At 46.7% G+C, this 15,389-nt stretch overlaps 1 protein-coding gene across 3 annotated transcripts in view; it reads left to right on the top strand.

Moving 5' to 3' along the window:
• Positions 1-15,389, top strand: part of LOC134345477 (unconventional myosin-VIIa-like) — a 218,210-nt gene that overhangs the window by 191,232 nt on the left and 11,589 nt on the right. For all 3 annotated transcript variants that reach the window (XM_063046193.1, XM_063046192.1, XM_063046195.1), the window contains exons 45-47: positions 5,401-5,517; positions 8,236-8,319; positions 15,226-15,345. In XM_063046193.1, coding sequence (XP_062902263.1) covers positions 5,401-5,517; positions 8,236-8,319; positions 15,226-15,345 — 321 coding nt within the window. The remainder of the gene's footprint in view (positions 1-5,400; positions 5,518-8,235; positions 8,320-15,225; positions 15,346-15,389) is intronic.

The raw sequence follows: 15,389 nt of genomic DNA, 5'->3' as shown, positions 1-15,389 counted from the left end.
GGACCACAACAACAAGGGTCGTCCCATTCCGACTCAGTTTTCTCTCGCAAGGGCTTAGTAGGAGGGGGACGGGTATTGACCGCAGAGTTATTGCAAAACTTCCTGCAGTACCCCACCATCTCCAAGAGCCTTCTGAGGGCCCTCTTGTCTGTCGGGGTTGGGAGATCAGCGATAGCCTGCACTGTAGCTTGCATCGCTGCCAGCTGCCCCTGTGTCACCACAATTCCCAGGTAAGTGACCTTCGTGTGGCCGAATTCATTTTTTTCAAGGTTCACTATCAAGCTGGCTTCAGACAGCCGTATTAAATTGCCAATACACACCTCTGTGTTCATCAGCCCTTTAGTCACTGAATTACTCAAAAAATATGGGTGTTGTTTACTTGGCCGCCCTATTGTAACCACAATCACCCAACGTCCCAGTTCTTTGCATTTCCTCGGGACAATCAAACACATGGGTGCGAGTCGTTTAATTACTCCTTCTAAAGATTCGCTTTGTTCGGGGATTAAGGGAGAGACCTTATCAGTAGACCTGGCCAAAACAATAGCCTTCTCCCATCTGACCGATCCCATCCTAATCTTTTCAAAATGGTTTTTTCCTCTTATCAGGGGGACCCTAGCTTCATTGATTTCCACGCTAACACCGACTAGGTTTGTTAGCATATCAAAAGCCGGTGACCGTCTCAGTTCGCGTCGGTCATGATCAATAACATTCTTCCCCCTGGGCAGCCGGTAAATCTCTTTCATGATTCCACCAACTGTTTCCTCCAGCACCGCAAAATGTCCACCGGGGGGTACCTCGTGGGCCACGTTAAAAACCTCATCCCCATAACTCTTTTGCACCACCCCCCACTCCTCATCTGCGGATACTGTACTTGATTTCCCTTTCTTCCTTAGCACTTCCTCCTCCGCACAATAGCTTGTCAAGGCTGTGTCAGAGAGAGCGGTCTCTGCCAAAACCATCAGCCCCTCGTCTCGCTCCTGCGTCTGCACAAATTCTTTCCTGGCTACTGCTACGTCCGTCCCAGCTCCCTCACTACCTCTTATCTCACTACACCCTGTCTCATACAAGGTTGGCAGAAATGTTTCAGCCAAATTCACCATCGCGGGCCGGTGATGAACCTGTGAGTCCATGGGCGGGGCCTCAATGCTGGCAGGCTGACCTGTCAATCTCACGACTGGGAACACGATTCCTCCGGCGATGTCATTACCGAGCAAGACTTCCACGTCTTTCATCGGTAATTCGGACCTCACCCCGATCGTGACTAGTCCAGAGACCAGGTTGCTCTGTAAGTGTATCTGGTGCAAAGAGACTGACTCTGTCCCTTCCCCAACACCTTTGACCTCTACCTTCCCAGTCTGGGTCTCTGAGCTAAACTCTAATACACTCTTCAGTATTAGTGACTGACACGCTCCCGTGTCTCTCCAGATCCGCACTGGAACTGGTTTTAACCTCTCCTTCACTGACACCAGTCCGGCCGAGATAAACCTCTCGCGCCCTTCCTGGACTTTTTCAGACCTGTCCTTCCCTAGCGGTTCGCTTAACAGCTCGATACAGCCATTCAAAATTTCCGCTTTTCCTTTCCCCGTCTCCTTCCTTGGGTCAAAGCACCTGGACGCAAAGTGTCCGACTTTCCCACAATTATAACAGACGACCCCAGGAGACTTCCTACCAGACTGCTCCCGTCCTACCTTATCCTTTTCACTAGTCCCCGGCTTACTTTCTGACTTTTCCCGCGGACTCTCCCCGCCGTCCTGACTACCCTTCTGGTAGCCTTTACTCGGGGCAAACTTCATTTTATGCGTCAACGCATACTCATCCGCTAACTTAGCAGTTGCGGCTAACGTGGCTGCCTCTTTCTCATCGAGGTAGGGTCTCATACCCTCAGGGACACAACCTTTAAACTGCTCAATCAGAATCAGCTGCAGCAGTCTGTCATAATCCCCCTCTACCCCCTTCGAGGCGCACCAACGCTCACAATATGTTTGCATCTCACGAGCAAACTCCAAATACGTGCGGTCCCACTGCTTCCTCTCATTCCGGAACCTCTGCCGGTATGCCTCCGGGACCAACTCATAAATCCTGAGGATGGCCTCTTTCACCACCTCATACCTCTGGGCATCTTCCGCGGACAAAGCGGAGTAAGCTTCTTGGGCCTTCCCTTTCAGTACACTCTGAAGTAAAACAACCCACTTATCCCTCGGCCAGTCCTGACTTATAGCCACTTTTTCGAAGTGGAGGAAGTACCGATCCACGTCGGTATCATCAAATGGGGGAACCAGCCTAACCTCCTGGGTCGCCCGGAACCCTCCACCTTGGTTCGGCACGAGCCCCTGCTCGGCCCTTATCCTTAACTTTTCCAGCTCAAATTCCCTTTCCCTCTGTTTCTCCTCTCTCTCCAACTGTCTGTCCCTCTCTCTCTCTCTCTTCTCTCTCCAACTGTCTTTCTCTCTCTTGCCTTTCTACCTGCTTCTCTTCGTGTTCTAACTGCCGTACCCGGAACTCGTGCTCGAGTCTCAGTTTTTCAAGCTGTACCTGTACCGCGTCTCCAGCAGGTTTTTCAATAGACACCACCCCCAGCTCACCTTGGGGAAACACACCTTTAGATACATAGTGCTCTACAATAGCTCTGTGTATCTCCTCTCTCCTCATTGTCGACTTCACCTTAGCAAGATTCAACCGTTTTGCCACAGCTATCAATTCCAATTTCCTGGCATCCTCTAATGCCTCCAAGGTCGGCGCCTTTATAAATTCCTCAACATCCATTTCTGCTGTTTGTCTTTTCTTTCTTTCGGGAATTTTAACCCAATCAATTTACTCCGTCCCAAATTTAGCGTTCAAAATCCCGGACGAGCCCCCACTTATGTTACGTACCCCGTAACTGGGTTGCCAAACCAGCAGAAATGGATCACTCAGTTGGAGTCTGGATTACTAGAACTAAGAAAGTTTTATTAAAGAAACAAGCAACACAGTAATCGAAAGGATAATAAATGCAACAGTTCAGCAATGTTAACCGCAACACAGTAATCGAAAGGACAATAAATGCAACAGTTCAGCGATGATAAACACACATGTGCACAGAATTAAGATAACAGCATCAATCAAGCTCTATCGTTGTCTAGGGGTAATTGACCAAATTTCAAAGAGATTCAAAGTTCAGTTCGCAGTAATCGTTGCCATGGCGATGGACAAGGTGGGGGAAATAACAGGAACAACTGATCATTCAGAACACTGCTTCACTCACAGACCGGCGGGATGGCTCACAAGCAACTTTTTGGGCGGGTCCTTGGTGATGTCACCTGAGGTCACCGACTGTGACCCCTCCTCCAGATGCGGTCGATCCTCTGCAGTGAACCCGGCATCCAGGCAAGGGCGGACACACACCGGGTTCCCGCTGATCGTACCTTTCCACCCTGGTCGTTGTCTGGTACTTCTCACCCACTCGTGAGAGGTGCACCGCTTCCAGGGTCTCGTTACCTCGGGTGGCGTGTGTGTCCTGCCTTAGCGAACCGGTCCCTTTTTATCCCCCTGCTGGGGTATCGCCTGTCCATCACTTCAAACAGTTCAAGGTTCAAAGAGGGGAGCCGCTCCAGACAGCTCTCTCTCCCACATTCCTTCATTACACATCTCCAGACGCTGCTCCATTGTTCCTTATCTCTCCTTCCCCTGAGGGCAGGTGGCAGACCAACTGCTGATGCCACTGATGCTAGCCCAGGCCAGCAAACATCTTAATTTTATGTGTATTCTCGTAACAGTTGCTACAGAGGGCTGTGAAAGCCAAGTCATTGGAAGTATTTAAGGCAGATTTTGATAGATTCTTGATTGGTAAGAGGGCTATAGTTTTTCTATTTCTTTTGCAAACTTTTCTCGTACTGTGATGTGGCTCTGCTGAAAAGAACTGTGGAAATACTTGAGCAGCCTTCCCTGCCATTAGCCTCCCTAATATGTTGTGGTCCCTAAAAGAAATAAAAGCATAAGGTGTATCCTTATTATATTGTCTTATGTAATACTTTGTTTAGTGATTTTGTCTAATCTGTAAACCAAACTGTAAACTGGGTATATGCAGAAAATGTGACATTAAAATATTATCATGGAGTCATTTTTTAATTCTATTACAACTTTAAGCACGTCTACAGGGAGTTTGGCCTCATCACATAGGACATCAATAGCGTAGCTCCTTAGCAGCCAGCCAGCTAGTTTAAACAATGTTAGCTATGCTAATGAATGAATGACATCTGTTAAACTCACCTCAACATGTCTTTTACAGTCCTAACCCACCATGGGCAATAGAAAAGTCACTGTTGCAAACAGAGCAGCGAGCAACACTGTCATTATTTTTGACCCCTATTACTCAGGGGTACACTTTAGTGTAGTCTGGGGTGAAGTGCGTTTTATATTTTCTTTTTTTGAAACACTTTGCCATGGCGGTGCAGGACACGAAACTGAACTGATGGAGAGACAGTGGTCAACTGTAAAGCCCGCCCACAGAGAAAACTGATAGGTCTACTTAGCACAAAGAGAGACCAATCAGGATGCTCGCTCTCGCTCCCGCTCCCTCTCTCCCTCGCCCTCTCGTTTCCGGGATATTGTATATAATTTGCGGGCATCAGGGAGCTGCTATTATTATGTGGGAGACTCCCAGAACTTCCAGGAGAGGTGGGACGTCCGGCTCGGTGTCTGAGGGCTGTGACATTTGCTCCGCTGTGTGATGAACTGAGGCTGAGGATGAGGGCCTGCTCAGGGCTCGGTGACTGAGGGCTCTGTGACATTTGCTCCGCTGTGTGATGAACTGAGGATGAGGGCCTGCTCCGGCTGCTCCAGGCTCTGTGTCTATGGACTCAGTTTCATTCCGAATGCTGTCTGCTTGCTTTCATTGTTTGCACATTTTTTCCCTCTCTCTGTGTTTGTTGGATTTTTTAAAATCGGTTCTTTTGGGTTTCTTGTTTTGTGGCTGTCTGTAAGGAGACAAATTTCAAGGTTGTATAATGTATTCCTTCTTTGTTGATGAATGTACTTTAAACTTTGAACTTTATTTGATGGGAATGTGCGGAACATATAAATGGAATTAGTAGAAGATTAGTGTATGTGGGTAGCTGAAGGTCAGCATGGATTGGTTTTCCAAAGGGCCTACTCCTGTGCTGTATCTCCCTATAGAAGCCACTGTTAGCAAGCCTTTACCTCAGTGCTGAGCAGACAACACCACACTCGACATCAGACCAGGTCTGCTGATGTAATAGATTTATGGCAGCCAATTATAGGGGAATTTCTGACACCTGAGAATGCAATAAAGTAAAACACAAATATTATTAGTGGTTCATGTGTACGGTATTGTGATTGGAAACCTGCATCCCTGTGTTGGGGGGACACTGCATAGAATTACTCCTTGTTTATTTCTCTTCACAGGCAGTCGTGGCCATGTTCAACAAGCATGCAGGCAAGACGAGGGATGAAGCGAAGCTCAGCTTCCTTAAAATACTGCACCGTCTGGCAACCTTTGGCTCGACCTTTTTTGAAGTGAAGGTGAAGAACTTCCACTGAGATTGCTGTGTGTCTTGGCCCTCTGAGGAAATCGTGCACGCTAGCCCAGGTTCAACTGAGTGTAGGCTATTGCGCCCTTCAGACCTGCCCCATGATTCAATATGATCTTGAGTGATCTCTGCTGGTTTCACTCCTCTTCTGTGCCTGTTCACATCACCCTCAATTCCTGATCTCTCCATTTTCGATCAATATCCATTTCAAATCGATCTACTCATCTGGCCCCTACCAAACTTAGGGGCAGAGATCTCCAGAGAAGATATTTCTCTGTGCCTCAGTTTTAAATGACTGACCCTTCATCTTGTAGTTATGTCCCTTTGTTTGTGACTCTCCCACCAGAGAAAACATCTCGACATCTTCCCTGTCAAATTCTCTTAGGTTTTATATTTTTGAATAAAATTACCCTCATTCTTCCTAACCTAAGGGGAGGGAACGCTGACTCAGACCATGAGAGGCCTGTGTCGGGCATTTTCATGCCTTACAAGGCGCAGATTGGAATTCTGTGTGGGACACCACTCCTCGCACAGACTAGAGCAATGTGTGATTAAGTGCCTTGCTCAAGGGCACAAACACGCTGCCACAGCTGAGGCTTGAACTAGCAACCTTGAGGTAACTAGACGAATGCCTTAACCACTTGGCCACGTGCCCAAGGAATAGAAATCCAATCCTTTTGCAAGACCTACTGAGTTCTTTAAGCTTTTCATGTGTTACTCCAGATTCTGGCATCTGCAGTCTCCATATCTTTAGACCAACATGTAGTTTGCCTCCTTCAACCATCCGTTGGATCTACCTGCTAACCTCTGGATCACCTAGATCCCACTGAACTTCACTCATTTGAAGTCTCTCCCATTCATATGATAGACTGCCTTTTGATTCCTCATACCAAAGTGGGTGACCCCATTTATCAGTTTTTTACTGCTCACTTGTTCTACCTGTACACATTGTAAAATCACAATGTTGGTGTCCTCAGAAACTCTTCTGGCTAATTTCATGTGATTAGCAAATCTGGACAGCTTGCATTTAATTCCTTTCTGCAGGTCATTAATATACAGTACACGGTAAATAATTGAGAAGCAAGAACCAATCCCTTTCGTACTCCTCTAGTTTCATCCATCCATCCTGAAAAAGGACACATTTATTTCAACGCCTTTTCTCTTTGACAGCCACTTTATAATCTCTGCTAGCACCACTCCCTCCAACACCTTTGGCTCTTAACTTATGCACCAGCTTCTATTTAGCATCTTGTCAAGTACCTTTTGGAACTCCAAGAACACCCCATCTACAGGTTTCCCTCTCTGAACTCTCCCTGTCACATCCTCAAAGAATTCAAGCAAATTCACAGCTGATCAAATGGAACTTCAACAATGCCTTCCCATTGGTCCTTGGTACTTCCACCCCTTGTCAGTGGAGAATCAATCTGCATCTTTTAAGGCTCGTCTTCCATCACCCTTTGAGGAAAAGGTCTAAAAAGTCATGATCCTCAGAGAGGGAAAAGAATTACCTCTCCCCTGTCTGAAATGCATGACCCTTTATTTCTACAGGCACTCACAGTTGGAAATTCTCTCACAAGAGGAGACATCCTCTCCACGTTCACCCTGTCAAGACCCCACAGAGGCCCAGCCTGTCCAACGTTTCCTCAGACCGCCCATTCCCGATATCTCTGAACTGCTTCCAAAGCATTAACTGCCTTGTTAAATAAGGACTGTACAGAAAGCAGATGCAACAACAATATTTAAGAGGAGTTTAGACAGGCTTGTGAACAGGCAGGGAATAGAGGAATACAGACTGCGTGTGTTAGTTTTGATTAGCATCATGGTCAGCACAGACATGGTGAGCCAGAGTCTATTCCCGGCTGTACTGTTCTGTGTTCTACGTACACAGAACTCTAAATGTTGACCCAGCAGTGCCCTCTTTAACTGAAGCATAATCTCCCTACTTTTGTATTCATCTCCCCGACAAAATCTCGAAATATTGTCAGCTTGATGAAGGGTCTTGGCCAGAAATATCAACTTTTTATTCCTCTCCATAGGTTTTGCTTGATCTGTTGAGTTACTCCAACTTTTTGTGTGTAATTGCATATTGTCAGCCTTCATGGTTTCCTGTCCCTGTGCAAATGCCCTTTGCTAATCAAGAGTTACTCTTCCTTCCCCACAAGGCAGAAGTGTTTGATGGTTGCTAATAGACTAAAAATACTGTAATCTTTCTAACAATCCAGATTAGTTGACTCAGCCAGCGAGGGTTCATGTTAGACACTGCTTCATCCCAACCCTCGAAATGACCCGGCACTTCAGCACTGACCCAACCCTGGCCCAAAAGGAGATCTCATTTTAAAAGTATGTCACTGTCGGAGCCTGAGGGTATCAAATGGCAATATTGTGTGTTTGATTGTTTTACATTAAAAAAAAACTTCCTGCCTTGCACAGACAAATGAGTTCTGGAAAATGTTTTGTCTGGTCCCCTTATCTGGGTTAGGCTAAGAAGTAGTCTAAATCTCTGTGTAGCATCAACACTAGAGGCAAATACAAAACCCCACCATGTGGTCCTTTCTGTATTACGTGCCCGTCTACACGTGCTTTCGGAATATTCAGTGGGTCTTTCAGTGCAGATCCCTCATTTACTGCTGCGGGAAATGCTTGCCTCCTACATTATAAATGGCTGATACTGACCTGAATTGTTTCCCCACTTTTTCTCCCTCTTTTTCAGCAAATATCTGATCCCAAGATTCCAGATATAGTGCGGATAGCCATCAACAGGCACGGGGTGACGGTGATAAACCCACGGACAAAGGTGAGTACCGAGCGCCAGTTGTCACCCTGTGGTCTCAGAACATATCACTGAGGGAGCAGGACTCTCAGACGCAGAAAAGAACATGCTCACACATGTGTCACTCTTACTTCCTGTTTCATAAAAGACAGGCCAGGACACATGTGGAATATCTGGTCACCTCAGTGTGGAGGGGACACGGTTACTCTGGAGAGGATATTCACAAGGAGGTTGTCTAGGATGGAGTATCTCAGTTATGAGCAGATGTTGGATAGGCTGGGCTTGCAGTGGAGGGAGCTGCAGGGCGGACTTGATGGAAGCGAGCCATAAGTAGGGTAAACAGGAGTAAACTTTTCCCTGTGGTAGAGGTATCTATAGCCAAGAGACCACAGGTTTAAAGTAGGGAAGAAGAGGTTTTAGAGGGGTTATAAGGAGGCATGTTTTCATCCAGAAGGTGATTGGAACCTGGAATGCACCACCCAGGTGGATGAGGCAGAGACCCTCAGAACACTTAAAGAAGGATCTAGAAAATGAGTGGTGAAATTGCTGAGGAAAATAAAGCTCTAGACCAAGAGCTAGTACATGGGATTAGTCAGGTGGGTATTTGCTGATTGCCATTGACACAGTGAGACAAAGGGCCTGTTTATGTGCTGTGTGATTCGCTGACCTTCAATATCTCGTGAGGAGATAAAGCACAAATACCTTTGGTGGTGTGATCAAAGTCTTTACATTGGATAAAACGTCCCCTCTGGAAAGAGTGGACATCTGCTTCAGTCTGTATAGGGACTGGTTTGGTGTAAATTGTACCCTAACCCTGGACTTAGCCAACACTCCCATTCCAAACCCCAGCCTAAATAAAGATCCCTAATAAAAAAAATCCATACTTAGAGGGAATCTCTGACAATAAAACTCCCAAAATAGAGTGATTTATGTGCAACAAGATGAATGACTGTGAAGCGCCCTTTACCTGAGGTTTGAGCCATAGAGGCAGGGAGGTAGGTTCAGTCTTAGGCCCTGCATCTGCATCCTGTGCAGGGGCCTCACTACCAGCAGAGACTGAGGGCTTCACCTGGCTGCCCACTGCCTGTGTGGGTCAACACAGAAGATGAAAGGGAAATGGGAAGCACAGACATAAGAGGATCTGAGAGTCCATTGGTGTGTGTATGTTGAGTCTGGATAGTGTTGCTGTGTTAAATGTGTATTTGCAGTGTATTTTGTGTCCTGTGTGGGTGCCTTGTGTTTAGAATGTGTGTGGGTAAGAGTCATTGAGTTATGCAGCATGCAACCAGATCCTCTGGCCTACCTGGTCCATGCTGACTAAACTACAGCCATTTGCCCATAACCTAAATCTATCCAATCCTCATCCAGTCCAACTGTCTTTATCGGCCTCAACCACTTCTTCTAGCAGCTTATTCCACAGAGATACTGCCCTCTTTATATAAAAGACGTTGACCCTCATGTTTCCATTAAAACTTTTCCCTCTTGCCGTAAACTTAATTCTTGATTTCCCCAACCCTGAGGAAAAGACTGTGTGTATTCACCCTATTTACCCATTCGCTCCTCATGATTATATAAGATCACCTCTCAAGATCCTAATCTCCAATGACTGGCCAACATTTCCCTATTAATCAATCCCTCAAGTCCTTGGAAACCTTTACTGCACTTCTTCAATTTAATAACATCTTTCCTATAGCAGGGCAACCAGAACTGAACGCAATCCTTCATGTGTCTGAACAATCACACCATGAGCTCCCAACACTTGTCCTGACTTATGAACAACAGCATGCCAAAATCCTCCTTCACTACCCTGTCTACCTGTGACTCCACTTTCAGGAAACTAAGTACTTGCACTCTGTTCTACAACATTCCCAGGGCCTTGCTGTTCACTGTGAAAGTTCTACCTAGATTTGAATTTCCAAAATGCTACAACTCGCATTTATCTAAATTGAGTTCTGTTTGTTGTGAAGATCAAGAGGTGTACAAATTTGTTTGGGCATCAGTGAAAGTCCTGGCACAATCAAACGCGTGCATGCAAGTGAATTCTTAGAAGCATGGTTTTCCGCAACCGATTCTGTAAACAGACATGTAATCTCTATCTCATTTATAAGCCAGTGCAGGCAAATCTCCGGACATGCACAAGTTCGCCACACAACCAATCAGCAATGAGACCCCCTCCGTGCGTGACTGTTGAGTGTCTGTAGTGGCAACCAAACAACTGATTGATGAGAGTATAAAAGCCAAGCATTCGGAGGACACACCACAAGTGAACAGTGCACTGATGATGTTTCCTCGTTTGGTAACGAAATGTTTGCAAATGGATTGCCAAAACTGGAGAATAACTCAGCCTAACCATTCTGTTTGCTATTCTTCAGCTCACTTACTCAGCTGAACAAGATCCCTCTGTAATTTCTGGTACCCTTCTTCATTGTCTGCAATACCACCTCTTTTAGTGCTATCTGTGCATTTACAGTGTACATTCTTATCCAAGTTGTTGATGTAGATGACAAACTACAAAGGGCCCAGCACCAATCCATGAGGCACACGACTAGTCACAGGTTTCCAGTCTAAGGAGCAATCTTCCAGCATCAGCCTCCGCTTTCTACTGTTGTGTATCCAATCAGACAGCTCTCCCTGGATTCCATGTGCTTTAACCTTCCAGGGCAGCCTGTCATGTGGAACCTTATCAGAGTCCTTACAAAGTCCACATAAACCACATCTACCATCCTACGTTCATCATTGTTTTGATTACTTCAAACAAATCAAATTAGTGAGACGTCATCTCCCATGCACAAAGTCATGCTGACTATCTCTAATCAACCTCTTCTTTCCAGATGAACAAATATCTTAACCCTCAGAATCCTCTCCAACAACTTATCTACCACAAATGTTAGACTTACTGGTTCATAACTCCCAGTTTTTTTTTGCCACCCTTCTTAATGAAGATGTGCCATTCACCACCTATTCACATTCTATTGTCATCTCACCTATTATTTACAATAATGCAACTATCTGAGTCAGGGCTCCCACAATTTCTTCTCTGGCCTCCCAGGGTGTTTTTGGATAAACTTGCTCAGATTCTGGAGATGTATCTACCTTCAGAGCCTTTAGTCATCCCGGGTAATGATGACGCAGATATCTCAGCCTCCCTTCAGCACCTGTGGGTTTCTTGCGTGTAAGCAGCATTCCGGATATGTATCGGCTGATGGTCCTGCACTTGTCCTATTTCCCCAGGTCTATTTTGCTGCAACTGCTGTATATTTTCTTTCTTCCCCTTGCATACCTCTGTGTGTGGTGGGGCGGGGAGACTTTCTGCCTTTGTGCATCCACAGGGGTTGTAGGGTGGTGTCTGTTAAAATGCTCTTTGTGTTTAAACCCCGCACTGCTCTGACACACTTTAATGAGTGCAGGGATCAAACCGGTGCTCTGCGTTGCACACTGGGACTGCTGGTGTGGCCGGCATTGTACACAGTGCCAGGCGCCTGACAGAACGGCTGGTAAATCAACACCCTCCCTGTGAGTCACGGTTCACAGCGTGTCATTTCATTGCAAAGCGATTTGCTACAGTTTGGTGCTGTACAGTCTCCCCACCAGCTGTTGCTTGGTGCACTTCTGAGGGGAAACCGGCCCGGCCAGCGCTGCAAACTGCAAGTAAATGAGGCTGTGGTGTGCAGGGGGGGGGAGGGGAGCTGCCGAGAGGGGGTAGGATCCTCCGTTGCATGGTCCATCCATGTTTCCCCTCAGCACAACTCTCCTCCCTTAGGTAAGGGAGAGTTGTGTACCCCTCCTCCCACACAACACGGGTCAGGAAGGGACACTGAGACTCAGAGAGTGGAGTCAGTTCAGTGTTTTCACAGATGTAGGATCTCTCCCTCCCCCCCAATCCATTCCCTTCCCCCATCTCTGTAGTCTGGAAATAGTTTCCTCCATAGTTTATAGCCATGGAAGCAATTGAACTTTCCATGGAACAGTTGGGTTTGGATCAGGGAGGAGTTTTGGACATCTAAAATCCAAAACAAGAAACGTAGTCACCTCAAGGCCACCCCACCACTCCCTGGTGAAAAACTTACCCCTGACATCACCCTTGTACCTACTTCCAAGCACCTTAAAACACCGCCCTCACGTCAGCCATTTCAGCCCTGGGAGAAAGCCTCTGACTATCCACATGATCAATGCCTCTCATGCCTCTCATCTTTTACACCTCTGTCAGGTCACCTCTCATCTTCCGTCACTCCAAGGAGAAAAGGCCAAGTTCACTCAACCTGTTCTCATAAGGCATGCTCTCAATTTCAGACAACATCCGTGTAAATCTCCTCTGCACTCTATAGTATCCACATCCTTCCTGTAGTGAGGTGACCAGAACTGAACACAGTACTCCAAGTGGGGTCTGACCATGGCCTTATTTCGCTGTAACGTTACCTCACAGCTCTTGAACTCAATCCCATGGCGTTGAATGCCAACTCACCATACGCCTTCTTAACAACGCCGTCAACCTGTGCAGCAGCTTTGAGTGTCCTATGGATGTGGACCCCAAGATCTTGTTGATCCTCCACACTGCCAAGAGTCTTTACCATTAGTATTATATTCTGTCTTCAAATTTGACTTACCGAAATGAACCGCTTTCTTGTATTTACTGTGAATGCCCACAAGAAAAGGAATCTCAGCTTTTGAACTTTAAGAACTTTGGACTTTGAACTACCCTTTCGTCAGCCACTCTGTTCATCTGACCACTGCCACCCATCCCTGGTTCTCTGCCCCATGAGCTCCACTGTGATTGGCTGAGGACCCCAGGTCTCTCCAGGCTGTCAGTCATTGCTGCAGAGATCAGCCCCCTGACGAGTAGCAAAGCCCATGAGCCCCACTCCTGTCTGGTGAATCTGCAAAAAGGAATTATGCATTAATATTTCATAGAATCCTCTTTAGTCCCCACCAATCCTCTTCTAGGGAAGGCCGCAGACTCTAAGGCAGGTAGTGACTGCTCCAGGAGCTCGGATAGTTTCTGTTGAAGTAGAGTCCTAGAATACTAGGAACTGGGAGTGAATGTGTTCAGAATGTTTGGAAAGGCCCAGGCAATGTGACAAAATGGAGCCCACCTCACTGTTATCACCTCTATCCATTCTTGCTTGGGGCATATCAAAATCAGCCCCAACAAACATTCTGTAGTTCCTTGAATACAGGGAGAAAACATTGAATAACCAGGAAATGGTCATAAATACTCAGCAGGTCAGGCAGCATCTACAGAGGGAGAAACGGTTCACCTTTTAGGCCTTTCATTGGAACTAGTAACTGAGATCAAACAGTACAGCAGAAGGCCTTTCACCTGAAAGGTTAACACTGCTTCTCCCTCCAAAAACATAAGAGAATCTGTAGATGCTGGAAATCCGGAGCAACACATACAAAATGCCTAAGGAATTCAGCAGGTCAGGCAGCATCTGATGAAGGCCGCGACCCTTCATCAGGAAGATGCCAGGACAGCAAGGTGGATGGGGGGGGCAGGGGGCGGGGGTGGGGGCGGGGGGCAGGGGAGAAGGAGTACAAGCTAGGAGTGATAGGTGAAGCCAGGTGGGTGAGGGAGGGGATTGAAATCAGAAGCTGGGAAGTGATAGGCGGAAAAGGTAAAGGACTGAAGAAGAAGGAATCTGATAGGAGAGGAGAGAACCATGGGAGAAAGGGTGAGAAAGATGAACCGGGGAGTGGTGACAAGCAGGTGAGGAGAAGACAGAAGAGGTAGAGTTGAAGAAGTGGGAGGGGGAAAATTACCGGAAGTTGGAAAAATCAATGTTCATGCCACCAGGTTAGAAGCTACTCAGACAGAATATGAGGTGCTGCTCCTCCACCCCAAGAGTAGCTTCATCGTGGCAATAGAAGAGGCCATGTCAGAATGGGAATTGGGATTGGAATTGAAATTATTGGCCACTGGAAAACCCTGCTCTTTATGAATAGAGAGAAGGCGCTTGTGAAAGCGGTCTCTAAATCTTCATCGGATCCCACCAATGTAGAAGAGGCTGCATTGAGAGCACCGGATATAGTAGATGACCCAAACAGATTCACAGGGGAGGTGTTGCCTCATTTGAGAGGACTATTTGGAGCCCTGAATGGAGGTGAATGGGCAGGTGTGGCATTTCTTCCGTTTGTAAGGATAAATGACAGGAGGGAGAATTGTGGGGAGGGACGAATGAATAAGGGAATCATGGAAGGAGCGATCCCTGCAGAAAGCGGGCAGGTGAAGATGTATTTGGTGGTAGGGTCCCGTTGAAGATGTGGAGGATGATGTGCTGAATGAAGAAGCTCATGGGGCGATAGATGAGGACAAGAGGAACTCTATCCCTGTTAAGGTGGTGGGAAGGTGGGATGAGCGCAGACATTTAGGAAATGCAGGAGATGTGGGTGAAGGCAGCATCAATGGTGGAGGAAAGGAAATCCTGTTCTTTACAGACAGAGGACATCTCTGATGTCGTGGAAAGGAAAGGCACATCCTGGGAACAGATGAGATGGAGATGAAGGAACAGAGAAAGGGGAAGAGTGGGAAGGGCTATAATCAAGGTAGCCATGGGAATCAGTAGGTTTATAAAAGATATCAGCAGCTATTTTATCTCCAAAAATGCAGACAGAGGGATAGAGAAAGGGAAGAGGGATGTCAGAAATGGACCAAGTGAAATTAAGGCATGGTGGAAGTTAGAGGCAAAGTTCTCCCTCTACAGATGCTCTCGGCATGCTGAGCATTTCCATTAGCTGCACAATTGAAAGAATCTGATTTCCCGAAGTGTCTGTTGTTTCAGTGTATGAGCTAAAGGCAAAGGATGAATGCCTTTTCCATGGTTTTATGTTTGTGTTGGTACCACAGTGATAGAGATCCTTGAGCTGTGGGTGGCTGTGTCCAGCTCAGAGTCCCCCTAATGTCCAGCCAACTCACTCCCCTCTGCTTTCTCACAGGAACCTTTGGCGACTCATCCCTTCAACAAAATCTCCAACTGGTCTAGTGGCAGCACGTACTTTCACATGTCGGTTGGCAGCATGACGAGAGGAGAGAAGATCCTGTGTGAGACCTCATTGGTGAGGCTGTTCACAAGATCCAGAGTGGCTTTGTGGCTCAAATT

Source organism: Mobula hypostoma, chromosome 4 (assembly GCF_963921235.1).
Source record: "Mobula hypostoma chromosome 4, sMobHyp1.1, whole genome shotgun sequence".
Classification (NCBI taxonomy): domain Eukaryota; kingdom Metazoa; phylum Chordata; class Chondrichthyes; order Myliobatiformes; family Myliobatidae; genus Mobula; species Mobula hypostoma.
The sequence above is the reverse complement of the archived record's forward strand: the minus strand, read 5'-3'. Positions and strand labels throughout refer to the sequence as shown.